A 23,633-nucleotide genomic window follows, 5' to 3' on the forward strand; every position below is an offset into this window, starting at 1 on the left:
AAAGCTCAGCTAGAGGGGCCCCCAGTGAAGGACGGTGTCCCAGCTCCAGCAGGGAGGACTCTGTGATGGCTGTGTTCTGGGGTCCCTTTCTGGGAAACTTCTCAGAATGAGGCTCTAGTTAAAGGTTCTCTGGGACTCTCACAGCTTCTCCACGATGCTGGGAAGAGGTTGGACCTGGGCAGGCAGGAGCCCTGGAGACGTGCCCCTCATCTGCTTGGCTGACCTTTTGGGATTTCCCTCACAGGCTCTGGGGAGTTCCCCGGGTTCCCTGGGGTTGGGTGGGGTCCACACTGCACCCCTTGGATCCACACTCAGTCCCTGTCCCCTCGTCCCTTCCAGAGCCCCGGAGCTACGTGGAGTCGGTGGTACGAACGGCCGTGGCTGGGCCCCGGACTCAGGAACCTGAGCCCAAGAGCTTTAGCGCCCCAGCTGCGCAGGCCTATGGCCACGAGACACCCCTGAGGAACGGGACCCTGGGAGGCTCCTTTGTCTCCCCCAGCCCGCTCTCCACCAGCAGCCCCATCCTCAGCGCTGACAGGTAAGTGGGGGGGCGGGGGAGGATCCAGGCCCGGGGCAGCACGGATGAGGCCTCTTGGATCCAACTAGGGCATGGACGACGTGCAGAAATCGTATCCAGGGTGCTGCCCTTGGGAAACCAGCTCAGTGGGGTGCGTGGCAACAGCATGCAACTCCCCAGGGAGAGTACGAAGGTGAACCAGGCACAGTTCTTCCCTCAAATGTATTAGTTTTGTTTTTATTTACTTATTGGCTGCACCATGCGGCATGCGGGGAGACATACTTTCCCAGAGATCAAATCCGTGCCCCCTGCAGTGGAAGTGTGGAGTTGTGACCACTGGACCGCCAGGGAAAGCCTCCATCCCTCAAGTTTAAAATAGAACAAGAACAGTTACTATGTTGTGACTGCTTCCCATGTGCCAGGCCTTTTGCTAAGTGCTTTCAATTTAAACCTCACAGCTATCCTACAAGGTAAGTAGTTGTATTATTCCCACTTCTCAGAAGAGGAAACTGAGGCAGAGAGAGATTAAAGTAGTTTATTCAAGGTCCTACAGCTAAACAGTAGCAGAAAAAGGATTTAGAACAAAGGTGTCTGGCTCTGGAGTCCACATCTCTATCCTACCCCCCTACACCCCCGCCCCCCATCACAGAGCTGCAGTTAGAGGTGCTCGAAGCAGAGGTGTAAGCAAAGAGCTCTGGGCAAGAGGCTGTTATTTCTGGCTCAGTTTGCAGAGAGGGTCTCTGGGGGCTGGAAGTACGGGAAGTATTTGTACTAAGGCCAGAGGATGAGCAGGGGTTGGAAGGTGAAGGGGAGGGAGAGGGCCTTCACGGCACAGCAAGGACAGGACCGGGGTGTGGAGGTATTGGGCGTGGGGTCTGGGGATCAGGTCACTGTGGGGTTAGAGGAGGGATGTCTTGGTGGATGGGCGGCTGACATTCTAGGGGGTCAGACAGAGAGGAAAGCCAGAAGCTTCCCAGAAAGGGAGGCTCCTGTGCTTGGGGTGCAGTGAGAAGCTGCTCGACTGGCGGGGTGGGACATAGGCTTTATGATGGGGAGACAGGGAGATGACATTGGAGAGGGACTTTGAGATGAGCCCGGGTAGGGCACAGCGTGCCAGGCGGGGAGGCGGCCTGCACCGGCCAGAATTCCACCCTGCAGGAGGGGCGTCTGCCCCAACCATCCCTTCCCACGTCCGCTCCCCTTCTCAGACTGGGACCCCACGAGGCCGGAAACTATCCAGCCGCCTCCCCCCACTTCCACAGGCAGGGGTGAGCAGTGTGCTCCCCCACCCAGGTGGGGGCAGGAGGCGCAGGTGAGCCCAGGCAGTTTTCTTCTGGATTCTTAAGAATCCGAAACCTCAAGCCAGGCACACACCCCCAGTCCACTTGGCCCCCTCCCCAGCCTCTTAATGGCTCCACCTGGGGAAAGGTCCACCTCTGGGCAGGAGCTGCGTTCTTCTTCTAAAGGAGAGGTTTTCCTCATCTCTCACCCCCCACCATGCTGATATCCAAGAAGTCCTGACATTAGGAAGTTTTCACTTTTTCTCACTCAAATTCCTCCCGCAGTCAGATTCAGGAAGCCAGCTCCTCCTCCAGGATTAATCACCCGAAACGCGCCATTTCCGTGTCCCCAGCTCCTCCCTCCCCCCATTTCTCAGAATCCAGGTTATTCTGTACCAAAGTGGTGTTTTACTCTGGCCTCTTCTGGGATGTGTGGTAGACTTTGTCCTGGCCTAGCCCTGACCTTCTCCCTGCCCTTGGCTCTTGCCTGGCCCTCCCACCTCACATCACCCTGGGGACCTGAGCTTAACCGACCCAACCCAGGGTGGGGCCAGCCAGTCTCCAAACTCCTAGTCTGCGGCTCCAGGCTTTGGTGCATCGCCTTATGTAAGGACCCTTCCCCCCTGCCCCCCGCTGCCCCACTGCCAGCCCTCACCCAAGGGCTCCTTGTGTGAGCCTGCCTGCTGCCTCCCTGCAGCCAATGCTTGTGCATGGTCCCTGACAACCTTTGTCTCTGCTGCCATGTCACTGAGGAAGTTTGGGTCTGGAAGGAATCAGAGTCATCTAACCCACCTCCCTCATTTTCTGTGTTGCTGTTGTTCAGTCGCTAAGTCGTGTCTGATTCTTTGCGACCCCATGGACTGGAGCATGCCAGGCTTCCCTGTCCTTCACCATCCCCTGGAGTTAGCTCAAACTCATTTCCATGGAGTCAGTGATGTCATACAACCATCTTATCCTTTGTCACCCACTTCTCCTCCTGCCCTCAATCTTTCCCAGCATCAGGGTCTTTTCCAATGAGTTAGCGCTTCGCATCAGGTGGCCAAAGTATTGGAGCTTCAGCTTCATCATCAGTCTTTCCAATGAATATTCAGGGTTGATTTCCTTTAGGATTGACTGGTTTGATCTCCTTGCTGTCCAAGGGACTCTCAAGAGTCTTCTCCAGCACCACAGTTTGAAAACATCAATTGAGAAAACTTTGAAAAGCAGAATCCAGGTTTCCCAATTGACAGGCCATTTCTTGTACTCCTGCATGGATTTGTACTTAATTTCAGAGGAGAACCTTTGTGGCCATTTCCCCAGGTACAGTGCCCTCTGAACTGAGTTTCATCAGTCTTAGAATTGAAAGCGACTTCTGAGCTCATCTAATCTAACCTCCCAGTGGAGGAAATTTCCTCTATAGCATTCAAATCAAGAGGTTGGTCAGCCTCTGCTTAAATGCTCCTAATGATGGGAGTCTCATTACCATGTAATGCAGCCTGCTCCATTAGTGACCAGATCCAGTGGCTAGAAAACAGATCCTATAATGAGCTGAAATCTCCTGCTATGAGGCTTCTTCATCTTTGTTTTTTTTTTTTTTTTTTTTTTTGAGCTACCCAGGAATGGATGCCCAGTTACACTCTCAGTTTGTAAATGTCAACTCACCTGGGGAAAGTGAGTCAGGGGAAGATGCTTCCAGGAGGACCAGGGCCCAAGTGGTTTAACTCCATCTCCAGTGTTCAGTTTCTGTGATGCTGGAGGGGGCAACAGGATAGCCACCTTCAGTTTCGATAGCAGAGATCTCGCTCTGACTTGTGGTTGAGCTGTCAGGGTGACGCTTGAGGGTACGAGGGCTTTGGAATCTGACACTGCTGAGTTGAGATCCTGGTCTTTCGTGAGCTGTGTGGCTGTGAGCCTATTGCTTAACCTCTCTGAGTCTCAGTTTCATCCTCTGACGTCTTGAACGTAAGGTGATGTGCAAAAGCCTTGACTTTTCTGTTCATGCGAGAGGAGCTAAGGACAGGGAAGCCTGGCATGCTGCAGTCCATGCGGTCGCAAAGAGTCAGATACGACTGAATGACTGGACAGCAAAGTGGTTGGAGGGAAGGCTGAAGCTTCACGGAAAGCCTGTCCTTCACTCAACGCCACCTGCTGACATCTCGACCTGTCCGTGTCTCTCTCTGTCTCTCTAGCACTTCCATGGGGAGTTTCCCATCCGGGGAGAGCAGCGACCAGGGTGCGCGGACACCGACCCAGCCTCTGCTGGATTCTGGCTTCCGCTCCGGCAGCTTGGGCCAGCCGAGCCCTTCGGCTCAGAGAAGCTACCAGAGCTCTTCTCCTCTCCCGACTGCAGGCAGCAGCTACAGCAGCCCCGACTACTCACTGCAGCAGTTCAGCTCCCCGGAGGGCCAGGCCCGGTCTCAGTTCAGTGTGGCTGGTGTCCACACGGTGCCCGGGAGCCCCCAGGCACGGCACAGGACAGTGGGCACCAACACGCCCCCCAGCCCTGGCTTTGGCCGCCGGGCCGTGAACCCCAGCCTGGCTGCCCCCAGCAGCCCCAGTTTGAGCCACCGCCAGGTGATGGGTCCGCTGGGAACCAGTTTCCATGGTAACACCGTCTCCAGCCCCCAGAGCAGCGCAGCAACCACTCCAGGAAGCCCCAGTCTGGGTCGCCACCCTGGGGCCCACCAGGTTTCCAACCTCCACGGCAATGTGGCCACCACTCCCGGGAGCCCCAGCCTGGGCCGGCACCCTGGGGCCCACCAAGGCACCCTGGCCTCCAATCTCCATGGCAACGCAATAGCCAGCCCCGGAAGCCCCAGCCTGGGCCGTCACTTGGGAGGGTCTGGATCTGTGGTTCCCGGCAGCCCCAGCTTGGACCGGCACGTACCCTACGGTGGCTACTCCACCCCTGAGGACCGGAGACCCACGCTGTCGCGGCAGAGCAGCGCCTCGGGCTACCAGGCTCCTTCCACGCCCTCCTTCCCTGTGTCCCCCGCCTACTACCCCGGCCTGAGCAGCCCCGCCACCTCCCCCTCGCCAGATTCGGCGGCTTTCCGACAAGGGAGCCCCACCCCAGCCTTGCCGGAGAAGCGGAGGATGTCCATGGGCGACCGAGCAGGCAGCCTCCCCAACTACGCCACCGTCAACGGGAAGGTGTCCTCCTCGCCGGTCGCCAGCGGCATGTCCAGTCCCAGCGGGGGCAGCACCGTCTCCTTCTCCCACACTCTGCCCGACTTCTCCAAGTACTCCATGCCAGGTGCGCCTCCTTCCCCGTCCACCTCTCTTGCTGGCGGATGCCGTCCACCAGGCAGGCACTCTGTCCCCGTGTCTGTTCTGGCATCTCCTGGGCAGACAGCCTTGGGTGGGTCACTGACCTCGGGTCCTCAGATGCGTTAGCCGTGTCACAGGAGTTGGAGCTGTGCTCAGAGCCAATGTGCTATAGTCGTGGCAGCTGTGGGGGCCGGGATGGGGACGTGGATGTGACCAGATGCCTACGATGGCCCTGCTGTTCCGATGATCATCAGCAACTTCACAGCCACCACCCCTTGCTGAACACGTGCTCTGTGCCAGGCTCTGCGCCATGGTCCACCTTGTCAGTTCTCATGGCCACCTAGCAAAGTGGCTATTATTACCTCCATATTATACATGAGCAAAGTGAGGCTTGGAGAGGTTCAGTCATTTGTCCATGATCCCACAGTTAATAAATGGTTTAGCATCCAGACCCTTACAACCTTAAAACATGTGCTCTTAAAACCTGATTGGAGCTGTCTTATTGCCTTGTCTTGATAGTTTCTATAATTTAGTGTATCCTGGAAAATACGGCTTCCAAACCTGGACCACCCGCCCCCGCCCCACTTTTTGCCAGCCGATAGCACTGTTCCCGCCTTTTGATCCCCACTTTGCCCACATCACTAATAATAGATCTGGCAACCAGATGAGATAGGGGAAAAGGCCAAGGGTTAAGCATTTTTGCTGGAATCTCGTTTCTACCAGCTCGGCTTACCAGAAGCCTGCGCGGGTTTACACAGTGAATTCTTATCACCAGAGCTGGGCATCTTTAGCCGCCACTTAGCGGACTTGTTATCTAAACAAAAAGGTCAAGGCTTCAGCTGATGTTCATCTTTTCAGCCAGATCTGCAATCTGACTTTGTCCAGAGTGACCCCAGAGTCCTGGGGCATCTGAGGAAGATGTAGAATGCAGCAGGCAGCCTGGGATGGGCCCCGGCTGCCCAGAGTCTCCATGTGTCACTCCCGGGTCCTGCCCTGCGCCTGCCAAGTGACACTGCACGACCTTGCTTCCTGCTGCCCACCAGAGACATCTGGTTCCCAGCCCCAGTTCTTGGAGGATGCAAAACTTCTAGTAGTTGGGACATTTCCTGTTTCCCACCATCTTCCTTGCTTAAAATAGCCATGGGAGTCAACACAGGAAGGCACATGGGGCTGCAGCCGCCTCTGACAGCTCATTAGACAGGCAGCAGCAGCCCTGGGGCCTGGGACTCTGGAGCAGAGAGAGGCAGCTTGCAGAGTTGTGGGGCCCAGCTGCCTAGCCCAGAGGCCCTGTTCTGTGCACAGCTGCCAGGAAAAGGAGCTGACCTTCCCCCTGTCTGTCCTCCAGAGACAGATCCCAGAAGCCTCACAGAATGTAAATAACAAGGTGAAATTGACTGGACTCACAGCCCAGCCCTCATCTCTGGTCTGTGCCCTGAACTTTTTACAGTGCTGTGAGCACAGGGTCCTCTGCTTCAGCCCCTCCCTAGAGAAAGCAGAGGAAGCCTACAGATCTGGAATATTCCCTTTTTCCCCTCTTCCCCCATCCTCCCTTTTGTTTCCTTTGCTGTCAGAAAATGAAGGAAGAGGTTGGTGAGTGAGTCCCACATGTCCTTATTCCCAGCCAGGAAGATACGATGTAGCTGACCTCAACTGGCTATTGCATCTTCTTACCTGGGAACATCTAACAAAAGCCTTTTGTGGACCATCTGTGTAACTTGGGCAAGTCGCTCCCCTTCCAGGAACCTCACATTCCTCACTTGTAAAGTTAAGCAGTTGAATACGATGCTCTCCCTCCAGAACACATCCTATCGAAGCATCCGTAGTCTGCAAAGGGTCTGGGGTGGGGAGTGTCTACCAGAGAAGTGGAGTGCTTGACACTCAGTAGACAGCTTCTTAGTTCCAGGCCAACCCTTCCCCTATTTACCCCAGGTAGAACAGGAGCGATCATTTTGTTCTAAATGAGATTTTCCATGTGGGGAGTGAGGAGGAGCTTGGGGAAAGTGGACAGAAATGTGTTTTTCTGCTCTCATCATCAAGGTTGTTATGATGAAGTGGAGAAATTGAGCCCGTGGAGAAAGGGACTAGAAGGTGGGAGAGAGCTTCAGGAAGGATTTAGTCTGACTCTTCTAGAAAAAGGGCGAGGTGGGCTGGAGTACGACTCTCGCTGGCTGGGGGAAGATGCTGTTTAGGTGCTTCAGCAGGACAGCTGTGTGACCCACAGTGGTTGTTGGGAGATGGGGGAGGAAGCAGCTCGAGGCCCCTTCCAGCAATGCTCTGATGAGGTCTGAGCAGATCTTCTTCCTGTGTTAGTTTCCTAGGTCAGCCATGACAGAGGACCACAAACTTGGTGACTTAAGGCAGCACAGGTCGCTTCTCTCATTGTAGCTGAGCTGGGAAGTCTAAAGTCAAGGTGTTGGCAGGACTGGCTCCATCTGCAGACCCTAAGGGAGACTCCGTTCCAGGCTTTTCTCTTTGCTCCTCGTGGTGGCTGGCAGTCTTGGGGTCCCTTGGCTTGTAGACACGTCTTCCCAGTCTCTTCCTCCGTCTTCCCATGATGCTCTCCCCTTTGTCTCCCTTCCTCTTTTTTTATGAGGACATACGTCATATTGGATTGGGGTCCACTCTAATCCGGCACGACTGCATCTTAACTTGGTTACATCTGCAAAGACTATTTCCAAATAAAGTTCCACTCACAGGTCCTGGGGGTTAGAATTCTAACATGTCTTTTTGGGGGGACAGAGATGGAGACTCATAACACCTCCTGTCCTTTCCTTCTTTAGACAACAGTCCTGAGACGCGGGCTAAAGTGAAGTTTGTCCAAGACACTTCCAAATATTGGTACAAGCCTGAGATCTCCAGAGAACAGGGTGAGTGTTAGATGATACTGAAGGTCCCGGGGTCCCTCCGAGGTCACACTGGCCACTGTCCACCTTGTCTTCCCTGGGCAGGGGATGTAAGCAGACTCACTCCTCTCTGCAGTGGTGGTGGTCACAGAGAGGAACTGGCCCCAAGCTTAGACAGTAGGAGGCACCTTCCCAAAGCCGAGGGCAGGGAGCAGGAGCCGTGGTTGTAGCCAGTTCCTTAAAAGCTGCAAAGTCTTGATTTTCCAGGGCAAAATGAAAAGGCTGGCTGAGATCATATGGAACCTTAGCCCTCCATCTGCATGATGTGGGAGGTTTCTGCACATTTTATAGAAAAACATAGTTGGGGCTGTGGGGATGGAGATGAGAGGCATCGGCTATGAAAAGTCTGTGTGGATGTAGGGCAGGGTGACTTCCAGCCACGGGTCAGATCCCGGCTGCTGCTTGTTTTAAATAAATACAGTTTTCTTGCAGCATCCTATGCTCAGTCACTCAGTCATGTCAGACTCTTTGCCACCCTATGGACTGTAGCCCACTAGGCTCCTCTGTTCATGGGATCTTCCAGGCCAGAATCCTGGAGTGGGTTGCCATTTCCTCCTCCAGAGGATCTTCCCGACTCAGGGATCGAACCTGCATCTCCTGTGTTGCAAGCGGATTCTTTACCTGCTGAGTCATTAGGGAAGCCCCATCTATCGGTTTACTCACTGTCTGGGCTGCTTCTGTGCTGTGATCGCAGCCATGAATAGTTGCAGCCAACACTGCATGGCCTTTGAAGCCTGAAATATTGACTGTCTGGCTCTTTACAGAAAAATTTTGCTGACTAGTGTAGGAGGACCCTTAGGAGTGTTTACATTTTAACTTTAGGGGCTCTCATCTCATCTGAGAAAGAGTGAGATTTGAGGCCTGATAAGACCTAAGTGAAGTTGTTGTTCAGTCACTTTGCAATCTCATGGACTGCAGCACACCAGGCCTCCCTGTCCCTCACCATCTCCCAGAGTTTGCCCAAGTTCATGTCCACCGAATTGGTGAAACCAGTGCATCAGTTTCTCATTTCCTCTTCTCTCCTGATTCAGCTATTGCCCTCCTTAAGGACCAGGAGCCAGGGGCTTTCATCATCCGTGACAGCCACTCCTTCCGAGGAGCCTATGGGCTGGCTATGAAGGTGTCTTCGCCCCCTCCGACCATTATGCAGCAGAATAAAAAAGGTAACACCAGCTTGTCCAGCAGGACTCAGGACCATGGGGTCCCTGCAGTCTGTTTAGGTCCTGATCTGTTAGAAGGACCAGGGTTGGGGGTAGGGATGCGGGGGGTGGGAGGGTAGGGTGGGGTGTGCAGGTCTCTTGGTTCTCATGGGAGCTGGTCCCTGCTAGTCAGACTCTTCAGAAAGATGGGTCTTGAGCTTGGTGATGACCAGGGTCAGAGAACAGGGGAGCAAGAGGACTGGAACCCTGTGACTGAGTTTCCATGAGAGGTGGCTAGCAGTGGTGGTCTATTCATCCCAGGGTTCTGGCCATGTTATCGCTGTGAACCTTTCTATATCACAGCCTCACTCATTGGAGAAGTTGGGAAGTGGTGCTGGGAGGTGGTGGTGGGGATGCCATGAGCAGTGACCCATCCACATTTCTTTCTCTTCGTCCCAGGGGACATGACCCACGAGCTCGTGAGGCATTTCCTGATAGAGACCGGCCCCAGAGGAGTCAAGCTCAAGGGCTGCCCCAACGAGCCAAACTTCGGTGAGCTACCCCTGCCTCCGTCCCCACAGTCTCAGGCCTGTCCCGGCTTCCCTGCTGCAGCTTCTGTCTTGTCACCCTTGTCATAGACGCAGCAGGGACATGCACCCTGACTCCCTTCCTCTGTGCTGTGGCACCTTCACTCGGCCAAATTCCTTTCTGTTTTTGTCCCGCCCCACGGGGACCTGTTACTGTGATCGGTGGAATAACAACTATTAACAAAGGCTGCTATGTGAAAGCCACACTGTGTGCTAAGTCGCTTCAGTTGTGTCCAACTCTTTGCGACCCCATGGACTGTAGCCTCTCAGGCTCTTCTCTCTAAGGGATTCTCCAGGCAAGAATACTAGAGTGGGCTGCCATGCCCTCCTCCAGGGGATCTTCCCGACCCAGGGGTCGAACCTGCGTCACTTATGTCTCCTGCATTGGCAGGCGGGTTCTTTACCACTAGTGCCACCTTGGAAGCTTTATTATATAAAGCTTTATTATATAAAGCCACCTTAGGTACTTTATATCACTTCTGGTCTCCTGACCATCCTGTGTGGTAGGTGCCACAGTCCCATTTTACACACGAGGAAACTGAGGTTCGTAGGAGTTAGACTTACCAGGGACACATACCTTGTAAGTTCCTGAGTGTGTATTTGACCCCGCCATCCTCTGACACTTCTGCTACACTCTCCTGAGAGGGTCCCCGGCAGCGGGAGGGATGTAGGAGAGATGCTGGGTGTAACTGTCAATAAAGGAAAGCTGTAGGGTACCCTTCTGATGCCCAGAGTGAGCCTTTAGAATCTTCCCCCTTAGATCTTGCTAACCAAGAGAGATTGAAGTTTCAGTTTTGTGGGTGGGATGAGGGAGAGGTTAAAGAAGCGGAAGATTATGGATGGGGGCTGGGGTGGGTGGGCTGATCCTCAGTGCCCGTGGCCTACTCCTAGTAACATTGCCGCTGCCGGGCTGTCTCTCTCTGCAGGATCTCTGTCTGCCCTGGTCTACCAGCACTCCATCATCCCGCTGGCCCTGCCCTGCAAGCTGGTCATTCCAAACCGAGGTAGGAACCTGAGACTCCTTGCCCTCCAAGCGCACCCTTGAGCTGGCCTCCTCTGTGTCTCAGCCCCCAGCCAGCTGCTCCAGAACGTGGTCCAGGCTTGGAGGAAACGGGTCATGCTGCCAATCTGGGGAAACTCGAAACCACTCTCTGCTTTATTTTTTCTAATAAAAAAAGAAGAGAAAGTTCACTTAAAAGCTTAATTCCAGAAATATACATAATTGATTTGCCAGATTGTTCTGGAAACTCCTCTGGAGGTTTTAAGAATTCATCCCTGTGTCCTCAGAAGTAAGCTTCATCCCAGGGGAGGTGCTGGAAGCAGGAAACAGCCATGGCGGGGAGGACCGTGTCCGGCGGAGGAGATGGGCATCAGTGGGCAGGGCCAAGGGAAGGGGGAGGGGAAGGCAGAGGTAGGCCGTGGGGTGTCCAGGTGTCTAATGGAGACGGGAAAGTACACTTAAGGGATCGCTTAGAGGAGGAGGTGGCTGCACTGTGCGTGGTTTGGGAAGGAAACAGGAAGCCTAAGATGTCCCTGGAGTTTCTGGTTTGCATGGCCAGGAGGGACCTGGGGCTGATGAGAGGAGCCAGCTCTCTTGACTGTGGGAAGTAAGCGTGGACCCTAAGAGCCTCTGGACATACAGGGCGAGAATTTGAGTGACATTGGGACCAGCAAAGGAGATTTTTAGTTTCTCTGAGAGAGGTGCCTCATCCTCAGAGGAGGGCTGATGGACACCCCAAACTCTTCAACGACACAGGCTTCCTTCATACAGCCCCAGGTACATGGGGCTCCCACGAGGGGAAAGGAATATGCCTGGTCATGAACTTGAGCTCCAGGAACAGGGAACTGGGGTGTCTTCACCCCATGCTCTCTGTCCAGTAATGGAATATACAGAATTGTATCTGGGACTTGCTTTCAGTCTCTCTTGGAGCTGCTGGGGTTATGTCCACAGTTCAAATCTCCAATATTATTTGGCAATTTCTGTGTATCGAATCCAGTTCATTGAATTATTAATGATAATTGACTGCTATTAACTTAAAAGTTCAAATACTATTTAAATAGTCCCATTAACCATATGATTTAGACACTAATTAAATTGTATTTCTAAGGAATTTACCAAAGTAACTTCACAATTATATAACTGCTATTTATTTACATCGTATAAAACAGTGGTTCTCATAATATGGTCCCCAGAGAAGCAGCATCAGCACCCCTGGGAACTAGTTAAAAATGTAGATATTCTCGAGTCCCAGCTAATCAGAAACTCTGGGGTGGGGCTCAGAAATGTATGTTTTAACAAACCTGTATACCAAAGTCTAGGAAATGCTGGCATAAATTGCATGCTAAGTTGCTTCAGTTGTGTTGGACTCTTTGCAGCCCTATAGACTGTAGCCCACCAGGCTCCTCTGTGTGTGGGATTCTCCAGGCAAGAATACTGGAGTGGGTTGCCATGCCCTCCTCCAGGGGATCTTCCCAACCCAGGGACTGAACTTGCATCTCTTATGCCTCCTGCATTGGCAGGCAGGTTCCTTACTACTAGCATCACCGTACTCAATTCTTATTACTGTTGAAATTGTAGTTGTGCTGCCTTATGGTTTAATGGATTAGAGTGTTCACTGGTTTACACAAAGACATGTTGTTGCAAAACAACCACACCAATGGCCACTTGAAGGCTTGCTTTTTGTTAATCAGGGACTAACACCATTTATGGAGCATCTCAAAAACCCAAGGAGTGGGTATTCTCATCTTCACCTCCGTTTTGTAGATAGCTGATAATTGCCTGAACCTGGTTCTGTGGGACCCCAGAGCTCCCAGCCAGGATACTGAATTCTTAGAGCAATCGCTGCACGTTCAAGCTGGCCACACGTGCCGACTGGCAGGGCTGGTTATGAGAAGCAGTATCTGTTGCATGAAGTATTTGCAGAGCTAGCCTGAGGCCCGGCCAAGCCTGTGCTTCTTTCCAGTTCTGGGGTTTTAATTACCAGCTGAATTAACTTTTTGTCTCAGACCCCACAGATGAATCGAGAGATAGCTCGGGCCCTGCCAACTCAACCAGTGACCTGCTGAAGCACGGGGCAGGTGAGTGGGCACCCCGGACGGGGTCCCTGCCCAGACCTTTCCTCCCCCCGCCCTGGACCCTCCTGCAGGTGCAGAGGTCCCCAGGGAGACCACATTTCTGTGTGTGGTGCCTTGGTCCAAGGCTGCTGCCTTCTCCCTGAAAAGAGGACCTGGGGATGGTGCCCACCCACGTCGGCCCCCATGACTCCCCCTCGGGTGGGTTTTTCCCCAGCCTGCAACGTGCTCTTCGTCAACTCTGTGGATATGGAGTCACTCACTGGGCCGCAGGCCATCTCCAAAGCCACTTCTGAGACCCTGGCTGCTGACCCCACACCAGCTGCCACCATTGTTCACTTCAAAGTTTCTGCCCAGGGAATTACGCTGACGGACAACCAGAGAAAGTAAGACTCTTCTACTTGCTTCTGTGTTGGGCAACCCCACCGCCCTGTGACCCATCTGTCCATACATGTCCCAACCCACTCACCAGCTGACTCATCCCTTCGGCCCATCTAACCACCCATCCATCCACCCACCCATCCACTCATTCATCCATCCATCTACCCACCCACCCATCCATCCACTTGCTCACCCACTTACTAATTGATCTATCCATTCCTGCATCTATTCATCCCCCATCCATCTTCCCCACCCATTTTTCCCTTCATTCATTTATGTCTCCCTCTATCCATCCATCCATTCATCTGTTCATCCACTCATTCATCCATTCTTCCTTCCTTCTACAAACATGCCTGCATTGGCTATGTAGCTGTAAATACAGCTGGTAGAAGTCCCTGCATTCTGGAGCAGAGACCCTTTCTCTCATGTTCTCTCCCCAGGCCCTTTTCTTCCTCCTCCAGGGTCCCCCCATTTCTCATTCCTCAAGGCCAATTTCTTCCTTCTTTCCCTAGTCTCTAGCATTTGGGACATGTTTCTATGGCACATCTCTCTGTCCCTGTGCATTGCTTGATGTTCCCAAGGGGAGCAGCCCAGGCCATTGTGCTCATCAGGGAGAGGTTGTGTTGACCTGTGACAGCCACAGGTGGTGGCCTGGCCTGTGGTGGGGGGCGGGGAAGAGTAGTCGCTTCAGCGCTTACTGTTTATCTGATGGGTGTGCCACAGGCTCTTCTTCAGGCGACACTACCCCCTCAACACCGTGACCTTCTGTGACCTGGATCCACAGGAGAGGAAGTAAGTCTCTTGGGGACACCTGCCCTCCCAGCCATCTCTCCAGCCCTGGAAGTCTGTGTGTGTGCATCCATGTGTGATTGTGTGCACGTGTGTGTGCACTCATGTGTGTGCTGCAAGTAAGGGTGTGCATTCTTGGCTCAATTTGAGGATCTGCCTGTGTCTGTGGGACTGTGAGTGGCGTGGCTGTGTTGGCATCTTTTTGTGTTTTCCCCCACAGATTTGAAGCCCCTCCTGGGGACTCAAATGCCTGCTTCCACCCCTCTGACCTTGCAGCTGCTTCCCTCTCCACACTAGGGACAGCTCCCTGGGAAGCAGACCGCGGTGCTCGCTCCATTGGTCCACCGTGGACACCCCCCCTGCCCCGTGTAGTCTTTAGAGACCCTGGTGCCCTGGCAGTGGGGCTGGGTCTTCCCCAGGGGTCTGGGCGCTGGGGCTGGGCTCTGAGGGGAAGTGATGGTTTACGCTGTGTCCTCGCTCTCCCTAGGTGGACGAAGACGGAGGGAGGTGCCCCTGCTAAGTAAGTGTCCTTCTCCCCCACCCGGCTGGCTGGTTGTTGTTGGCTCAGGGGGAGGTGGGTGAGGGAGCAGGTTAAACTCCAGGACCAGGGGGCAAGCAAAAGGTGGCTCTGGAGAAAACCTGGCCCAGGCAGCCAGGTCTGTGACCTCCTGCCTGGGGCTGAAGGCCTAGCCTCCTGCCTTATCCCCATCCTGCTCCCAGAACCAGACCATCAGAGGCTGAGGAAGGGAATAGAAAACCCAGAGTTTTATTGGGAGGTGATGGCAGTGGGGCAGGGGTTGTTTAAATGATCTTTTCTGCCACAGTCCTGGCTTCCTTGACTCCCTTTCCCACTTTCCTGGTGGACTAGGCCTCCTCATTGGACCACACAAGTCTGGGAGGTCTGAATTCCTTCCAGAATTCCAGGGATTGCCTTGTGGCCCTTTGGTCAATTTTCCATCCATTTCAGCATTTTTAAGTGCTTCCAGGGAACTCAGCCCTTGGAAAATTCAGACCAACCAGGAGGCTGGCTCTGCCCTTGGGTGCCTGATGTTGGCGCAGTAGATGAGAGAAGTGTATAAATGGGCTAAGGTGCTGCAGTGATTTTCAAATTGTGTTCTAAGGAGCCCTAGATTCCTTGGGTGTAACTGGGCTGCTTGAGGGGAGGAAAAACTCTGCTGTGATTTACGGTATTTATCAGCATGAATCAGAGTTTTTCTCAGTAAAACAAAGCATGGGAATAAGCTGGCTAATAAAGCCGACATAAGACTCACTGAGGTCTATAATTCCACCTTCTACTTCGTCAGGCGTATCCAGACAGCCCCATTTTTTCTGATTGATTGTATCATAGGTCGATGTTATGCTGTTGAATTGTTACATTTATTGCCATAAATACTGTCACCTTTACATATCCAGACTTCATATGAGATTGGCTTTAGACTTTCACTGTTAAAAAAAGAAAATTACAACCACTGCTGAATGAGGCATGTCAGGAGGGGACAGCTCACATCTGTGGTATCATGAGGCAGAGTGCTTCTAGGCAGGGAGAGATTTGGAGAAAAGTGTTAGTAGCTTGGTCATGTCTGACTCTGTGAGACCCTATGGACTATATACCCCGCCAGGTTCCTCTGTCCATGGGATTCTCCAGCAAGTATATAGGAGTGGGTTGCCATGCCCTCCTCCAGGGGATCTTCCCAGCCCAGAGATGAACCCATGTCTTTTACATCTCCTGCCTCCTGTATTGGCAGATGGGTTCTTTCACCACCAGCGCCACCTGGGAAAAGAACCTGTGTTTAAAAAGAGGTCTTATAAGACAGGTAGACGTGGGCGCAGGGAGTAAGAGAGAGCTGATTTCATGGGGATGGGAAAGGGAAGCCGCCAGACTGCAAGCTCCTGAGGGCAGCACTGTGTCTACTGCATAAAGAAAGAAATGAAAAGATGGAGGCAGAGAGATGGAGAGTGAGGAGGAGGCCCAGTGAGGCCACCATGGTCCAGATGAGTAGAACTGACCAGCACTGGCACGATGAGTCTCCCTCTGGGGGTGTCCAGAGGGGCCGTGACGGATGGAGGAGACGTCTCCTGGCCCACGGTCATGTACAGCAGCAAGGAGGCCCCTGTGTCCGGTCCCTCTCGAAGCTTGCCTCCCTCTGTCTCAGCCGCCTCTGAGACTCACAGAGTTATTAGGGTCTCTGAGTCCCTTCTGCCAGCCGGGAGGCAAGAACTCTCTGTTCGAAGGGTCTTCTTCCTCACCGCCGGGCCCTGCGAGTGGGAAATGGGTCAGGAACTGAAGCAGGTTGGTCCCAGGTCTGGAAATTCCTTGTTTAAGAGCAGGTTTTGTGTGAGCTTCCTTATGACTCACCCTTGCTGAGGCCCAGGAGAGCTCAGGGCTGGACCAGGGTGAGGCCAGCGAGATGCTCTGGGCCCCACATTTAAGGAGGTGCTTGCTCTCTGGTGCTTCTCATGCTCCTCTCCGCCCTTGGGGCTGAGGTTTCTTGCCTGCATCCACTCCTCCAAGCCGAGAAAGAGCTTGGGCTACGGTTGAGTTGGGACCTACGGAGCTGAAATAAACACCAGGGGAGGGCAGGTGGGCAGTGTTCAGGCCTGAGAGGTTGACCGGCTCTCATCTTGGCAGAAGCGAGCTGGGGTGGGCTCGCTGTCATGCTGGCAGCTTGGAGCCGCTCCCTCCCTCTCTGCCCTCCGCTCCCTCCACTGCACCCTCCACCCCGCAAGGCTGAAGAAGGGGCTTTGGGGAGTGGTCCACAGCCCCAACCTTCCCCACCTCCTGGGCAGATGATCACCCCAGGCCTCTGAGCTGACTGGGTCGATTCAGCCCCTGAAACACATTTGGGAAGAGCAAAGCTGTGGGAAGCCCCCTGTGTGTGTATGTGTGTGTGTGTATACACGCATGTGTGCACGGGATGGCAAGCCAGACCCAGCCTGGCTAATTTTAGCTGCTGTGTCCAGTCCTGGGCGAGGGGTTTCCATTGGAATCCCCAGCTGTCCCGATTTCCCCATCCAGCTCTAATTAGCAACGTGCCGACTGGGAGGGGACTTGAGCTCACATTCTGTTCTCTGCGCTCGTATTTTTAACTCTGTTTTGCAAAGAGAATGCTCGGTCACTCCAGTCCTAGTGTGGGGAGTCGGGGTGGGGGAACAGGTGTGGGGTCCTGCCCCCTCCCATTCTCTAGAGCACAGGAGAAGTGTGTGTGTGTGTGTGTGTGTGTACATGTGTGTGTATGCGGTGGGGGACAGTGGCCCCCCGTTCTTTGGTCTCCCTGACCCTCTGGTGTCTGAGGACGAGCCCTTTGACAGGCAGATGGCGTTTTGTTTATGTGTTGTGTGTAAGGACATTCGGCCAGGGGTGTGGCAGGGACGGGCTGAGAGAAGCTCGTTTAGGAATGTTCCATTTTATTTTTGGTGTCATCCCCACCTCTTGCTGTCTGGTCTTGTCGTTCATTCGCCTCCACCACCACCTCCTCCTCCTCGCCTACCCCCGCCAAGGGGAATTTCTGCTGACCCTGAACAAGTGACATGCCATCTCCAGGTGTGGGTTTCCTTGCTGGTGAAGGGAAGAGAGGGTTTCTTGTGGGCATCATTCTCAATGCCCAGTGCTCGGGGAGGTGGAGAGAGACGGGAAAGGGAGCAAAGATGAGCCTGCTCTCCTGGGTGCCTCTCCAAGGCCTGGGGTTCCTCCTCCTCCCCACTCACACCTGTCTCCTGCCCCTGCAGGCTCTTCGGTTTCGTGGCCCGGAAGCAGGGCAGCACCACGGACAACGCCTGCCACCTCTTTGCTGAGCTTGACCCCAACCAGCCGGCCTCCGCCATCGTCAACTTTGTCTCCAAGGTCATGCTGAGTGCCGGCCAGAAGAGATGAGCCCCCGCCACCCCTTGCCCAGGGCCAGGGCAGTGGGGATGGGGCATGTGGGGAGGGGACCCATGAATCCTGACCATCCTTGAACCCAGAAGGAGGACTTTGGGCCATTTTGGAGAAGGAGAGAAGAAAGTGTCACGTGGGGAGAGGAAAGTGAATTGAGCGGGGAGGGGGAGAGAGAGAGGAAGAAAGAAAGAGATGGAGGAGAATAACTCAGATTCCCCTGGGGAGATGGATACTGCGAAACCCCCAGAGCCTCCAAAACTCACCAGGTCCACCTAAGTCCCCCTCCACCCTCTGATGGAGCTCCTCGGGGGAGACAGGACTGATCTCCTTGGAGACCCACATTTTGAATGAAAATGGAAAAGCTCTTTCTCCCTAACCCAACTGCTTTGCAAGGAGAAATCCCATGGAGAATCTTTCTCTGGCCACCTCTGGGGTAGATCACCAAACCAAAAAGAGCCCGCATGGGACGTCCAGCGGCAGAACTTTTGCTTCTGAAAGTATCTCAGACCCCCGGCACCTAAGGTCTCTTTGCTTTGTCTCCGATGTACAGTTTGTGGGTGTGTTTTTGGGGTGTATATATGGCCACGCCCACATCCTCACTCACTGATTTCTGTTTGCCTCTCAGCTAGAATCATAAACAGGTATACTTGTCCCCTGTGTTTGCACACACATGTGCACACCGTCCAAAGCAAGAAAGAGTCGGGGATGGGGTGACAGGGCAGCAAGGAGGGGGCGTAAGTCTGCTTCCCCAGGGGCACCCGGCATGGTAGGTAATGGACTTTCCTGGTCCCTGCACCTGCTCTAACAGCCTTCGGGGCCGCCAGCCCCTTCTCCTCAGCAGAGACCCCCATGGAGTGGGGCTGGCCACGCTGCAGCGTTCCCCCTGACCTGCTGGTACCTGGAGGCTGGGACATTGGTTTGAGGAGATGAGGACAGATGTGTCCGGGGCTTTAGGGGAGAGACCCCTCAGGAAGGGTTGCTGCCCAGCTCGGGGAGCCTTTTCCGAGGCGTGTGGCCCAACCTCGGGGCAGGCAGGGGGCTCCCTTCACTTCCAGTCCTCAGCCCCTTCTTGGCTTTTGTGTCCCAGATCAGCTGTTCTCAGATGTGCCCCGTGTTCAGGATGCCTTTAGGGTGCTGCGGAATGAGCCTTCCTGCCCCGCCCTGTTCTGTCCCGCAGGGTCCCCGTGTTGGGGCTCATCCCGGGACCTGCTTCTAGAAGCCCTGCTTGGTGAGACCCAGGGGAGACCCCTGTAGTTCCTGTGTCCCCTCTGTAAGGGTTTGGGGGTCTAATTTTGCTGGGCTGCCCAGGGGAGCTGGCCAGAGCTCTGGGGGCTGCTTGCTGCACACCACATGGCCTGCTCTGACACCAAAGCCTTGCTCCCCACCCTTCTCCCTTGTTTCTCCCCCAAAGCCCAGCTGCCGTGGACCAGAGGACAGAAGGCACACATTTAGGTCGAAGGGCCGAGAGTCCAGCTGGGCAACTGGGAACCCCCTGACCACCACCCAAGCACTCTAAGCCGGATGGAAGAATCCACCAGGACTCCATCCTTGAGTAGATTCTTAAGCCTCTGGGTTCCCTAGAGAGAGGCACTGTACTGATATATAAATATATATAATATATATGTGAGACATACTGACAGAATCTGTAAGCTAATAAAATATAAGAAAAGGTTAAAAAAAAAAAGAATAGGCAAATTGACAAGAAGTATTTATTATTTTCCCATACTGCTTTGTTGCCTCCCTGGCATAATCCAATCCCTGTCCCTCTCTGTGTTCCAAGCGAAGCCTAAAAGGTCAGGGCCTTCATCCTTGGAGCTATCAGGGGTCTCCTTGAGCAGGCCTTGGCCTTCCCTAGACTCTGATGGGGGCTCAGCAGAGAGGGGGTGCATGCGTTTCACCCCCTTCATCCCTTCTCATTTTTGGCAAGCCCAGGCCTGGCTGTCAGACCCCAGAGATGACGGGGAGCTGCCCGCCTCCTTGCGGGCCCTGCAAGGGCAGGTGCGTGAGCCCGCAGGGACACGGGTGCGCCTGGTGGGCGTGGGTGACGCGTGCGTTTGTAGTTTTTCTTTTCCAAGAAGCTGTATCTGTGTGGACGTTCTGTTTCAGGGAGTTGAAAAGGAGAGCGTCTGAAGGTGGCGGGGAACATCCCCCCCACCACCCCACTTTCCAAAGATGGAAACCTTGATCTTGGTGACCTAGGTTCATCCCAGGGGCTCTTCCTTCTGAGGCCTTCAAGCCAGACACCCCGATTTCCCCTCTTTCATTCCCTACCTAACCCCAACTGTCTTCCCAGACAGAAGAGGATATTCCCACCTACTTCCTTTGTAAATCTCCCACTGGACTGCCCGGGGACTCTTTTCCTCCTGGTCTGGATGGCCGGGCAGAGCGTCAGACCCCTCACACGTGCTTTTCCACCGCCCACCAGCAGCCCACCACCAGGAACGACCAGCCAGACCCCACCCCACTCAGGCCTGGACCGTGTGCGACTCTGGGAAGGCCCCAGGAGATGCTGGAAAGCCGATCCACCCCCTGCCCCACATGCTTCTGGAGGGGGACAGTTTCCTAGCCTGTGGCCTGTCCAGAAGGACGATGGGGAAGGGCTGCCCCAGTCTCCACCACAGCCTCACCTGGGGGTCGGACAGCGCCTGGGAAGACACCGCAACCCTCCATGTCTCGCAGGTTAGGCCCGTGCACCCTGCACCCGTGCACATGACACGCACGCGCACACACACACACCACACCATAGCATTGCAGTATGTTCTTGCCAAAGATTTCCTTTAAAAGAAAGAAGCACTTTTAATAATTATTGTTATTGTTGTGTAAATGTTTATCCTTTTTTCTCCCCACTCCTCCCCCTCAATCGTCCTTGCTGTTGTTTATTGTTGAATCTGTTCGTCAGCCAGGAGAGTGCCCCTTCTGGTCTTGAAAGTGGGATGGGGAGCGGGGGATGGGAAAGGGGCTGGGAGGCCCCGGTCAGCTTGGGAGGCAGGCACGGAGACCCCAGGCAGGCTCAGTCGGGGCAGTAGCTGTCCTGTATGGTATCTGGCGGGGGAGGGGGGAGGGCAGGGAAGTGACAGCCCTCCCGTTCAGCAGGGACAGAGGCCCAGCCAGGTTCAGGAGGCCCTTCCCAGATGGAGCCAGAGGGGAGGACTGGGCGTGGGAACAGGGGAGAGGTGACCTCAGAGGGGAAGTGGGGAGGAAGGGAGCTGCTGGCTGGAGCTCCAGGGGTGAGCGATGCCCCTGCCCTGCGATTGATCGATTGTGGTGTTCTGGCTGCCAGCCAGGTGTTCCAGGGACAGAGACTTTGTGTCCTAGATTTGGGAAAGGCCTTTCGACCCAGGGCCTCATTGGAAGTTCTCCCACAGCAGTTCCAGATGCTTGTGGACTGCCAGGATTCCTTCTCCCCCGGCAGGGTTTGGAGGGGTCCCTGGGTGTGTCAGAGTCAGACAGGATAGGGGTGGGGGCCCCGTGGATGCGTGACTATAAGGGGGAGCTGGTGGAACAGATGTGATTCTCTGAAAGGGGATCCCAGGAGGGAGAAGGGCTGGGCATTCTTCTGCCCACTCAGATGGGCTGAGCAGAGGTTGGGCAGACCCCCCACACCACCCAGGGGTCTATGGACAAGTCTGTGCCTAGAACGGTGTCTCTGCTCCCTTTTCCTGTGTTGTCACCAGTCCTGCCTCCTGGGCCTTCTCCCCTGCTTTGGTCTTTTCCAGCTTCAGAATCTGGGGGAGTCAAGGGGGCCAATGTCTTTTCTAAGGGCTTCCTGCTGCCTCTACATCTCCCCACCCTTGGGGTCCTGGGAGAGGCTGGGGGGGGCGGGCAGCATCCTGGGGCCACTCCTCACCCGGGTCCAGGCCCCGGCATCCTGAGACTGGAGTGCCCTGGGCAGCGGTAACACAGAAAGTGTGTGCGCGCGTGTGCAAGTGTGGGTGTGTGTGTGTGCGCATATTTTGCTTGTCTCTTTAGGGAACTTAGGAGTTGGGTTGGAGGTGGTGGGCAATGGGATGTCAAGTTCACTATCACCCAGTGGCGAAAGGAATAGGGAAGCGAGGCTTGTAGGGTCCCCCGACCGGGGGAATCCCAGTATCAGTGGCAATGGGGGTCAACCACACAGCGGTGCTCCTGTCCTCAGATGGCCGAAATGTTGGAGGGCCTCTGTTTACTTCCCACACCTGGCCGCTTCCCAGCGGCAAGGTTAATTGTAGAGAGACAGCCCGCTTTTGTTTCTAATCAGTGTTCAGCAGCTGGAGACTCTTCTGTGTGCCCACGTGTGGTTCGTGTCTGTGTGAGAGAGAGCACGTGTGTGCGGGCATGCTGTTTCCCCACCTCTCTCCTCTCTGACATGCCATTCAAAACAAATGTAAGGAATTCCTTACCCCGACTCCTGCCCCTGCCTCCCAGACCCTCTGCAGGAAAAACCCAGCATCCTCCCATTCCCCTGGCTGTGTATTTATATAGATGGAAATATACTTTCTATTTTGTATCTTTGTGCCTGTAACCTCTGTCACCTTGTATAAACCCTGATGTACGCGACTTATCCTGGATATGAATGTATTGTACACTGAAGCTGTTCCACTCCTGTACAATGCTCTATTTCTTTGCGATCCATTGTATGGCTTTATAAATGATAAAGTGAAAGAAAAATCCGTGTGTCGTTAACTAGCTCTGTTGTTGGGAAAGGGGATCTGTTGCGTCTCCAGTGGGCAAAAGAGTGTCCCACCCAGGCTCCGGAACTGTGGTGGGCTTCGGGAATGCTGCTGGGGATGACTCACCCCAAGCTCTCCCAGAACTTCCCCACCAGCCAGGTCTTGGGTCTGATTACAATGAGTTTTTCAGACTCTTAGGTAGAAGAGAAACTCAACTCAAACTAATTTAAAGGAAATAAGGTATTTAATGGCACACATGACCAAGAAGTCCAAGCACAGCTGAATCCAGGGGCTCAAATGGTAGAAGCAGGAATTTGTTTCCAAATTTGGATTAATTTTCAGGCAACCTCTCTCCCAGGGGTGATACCATCAGATGCTCTAGAATATAGCCCCTCGAGACCCCAGGCTTTTATCCTGCCAGTGAAAAGAGAGCTCTTTTCTCCCAGTGTTTTCAACCACAACTGGGGACAAATGCTCACTGGCTCTGATAGACCCTGACTGGGTCACGTAACTAGTTCTGAACCAACCTCTCCGGCTGGGTCTGGGTCACGTGACTGTCTTTGGAGCCTTCTGAACCACTGGGGCTGAGAACGGGTCAGTGCTGGTCCCTGAAGGGGCGAGGTTTATCAGAGGATGGGGGAGCAGAGGCTGCTAGGGACACCTCTGGCTGCCAATTAGACATCAGGTGTGTATCTCACTTGGACACCCAGCCTCGTGATCCTGGGCTGGGTAAATTCTCTGCAATTCATAAGGTTTGCAGTGAGGCATGCTAGCACAGTGCAGCGTTCCTTGGGAGATCTCAGAGACTCATACAGAACATCAGCTGCAGGTGCCTGTTGAGTTGATTTGAGCTTGGATGAGCTGATTTGGGCGAGTGTGTGCTGAGACCCCCACGTGGCCAGCGTGGTGAGGACCATGACACACGGCAGCCTTCTCAAACTCTTTGGTCTAAGGACTCCTTTACATTTAAAAAAGTTACTGAGGAGGACTTCCCTGGTGGCCCACTGGTCAAGAATCCACCTGCCAATGCAGGAGACACAGGTTCGATCCCTGGCCCAGGAAGATTCCACAAGCTGTGGGATAACTAAGCCCATACGCCCCAACTACTGAGCCCATGTGCCTTAGAGCCTGTGTTCTGCCACAAGAGAAGCCACTGCGATGAGAATCTCATGCACTGCAGCTAGAAAGTAGCT

General features: G+C 54.2%; 1 protein-coding gene across 7 annotated transcripts in view; it reads left to right on the forward strand.

Moving 5' to 3' along the window:
• The window catches only part of TNS1 (tensin 1), a 208,339-nt gene extending 185,899 nt beyond the window's left edge, over positions 1 to 22,440 (forward strand). For all 7 annotated transcript variants that reach the window (XM_065930605.1, XM_065930604.1, XM_065930606.1 and 4 more), the window contains 11 exons: positions 340 to 538; positions 3,966 to 5,032; positions 7,827 to 7,913; positions 8,981 to 9,112; positions 9,548 to 9,640; positions 10,602 to 10,679; positions 12,682 to 12,753; positions 12,965 to 13,133; positions 13,852 to 13,920; positions 14,405 to 14,437; positions 17,644 to 22,440. In XM_065930605.1, coding sequence (XP_065786677.1) covers positions 340 to 538; positions 3,966 to 5,032; positions 7,827 to 7,913; positions 8,981 to 9,112; positions 9,548 to 9,640; positions 10,602 to 10,679; positions 12,682 to 12,753; positions 12,965 to 13,133; positions 13,852 to 13,920; positions 14,405 to 14,437; positions 17,644 to 17,788 — 2,144 coding nt within the window. In that variant the 3' untranslated portion in view covers positions 17,789 to 22,440. The remainder of the gene's footprint in view (positions 1 to 339; positions 539 to 3,965; positions 5,033 to 7,826; positions 7,914 to 8,980; positions 9,113 to 9,547; positions 9,641 to 10,601; positions 10,680 to 12,681; positions 12,754 to 12,964; positions 13,134 to 13,851; positions 13,921 to 14,404; positions 14,438 to 17,643) is intronic.
• The last annotated feature ends 1,193 nt before the right edge of the window (positions 22,441 to 23,633 follow it).

Source organism: Muntiacus reevesi, chromosome 3 (genome assembly GCF_963930625.1).
Source record: "Muntiacus reevesi chromosome 3, mMunRee1.1, whole genome shotgun sequence".
NCBI classification, from domain to species: Eukaryota; Metazoa; Chordata; class Mammalia; order Artiodactyla; family Cervidae; genus Muntiacus; species Muntiacus reevesi.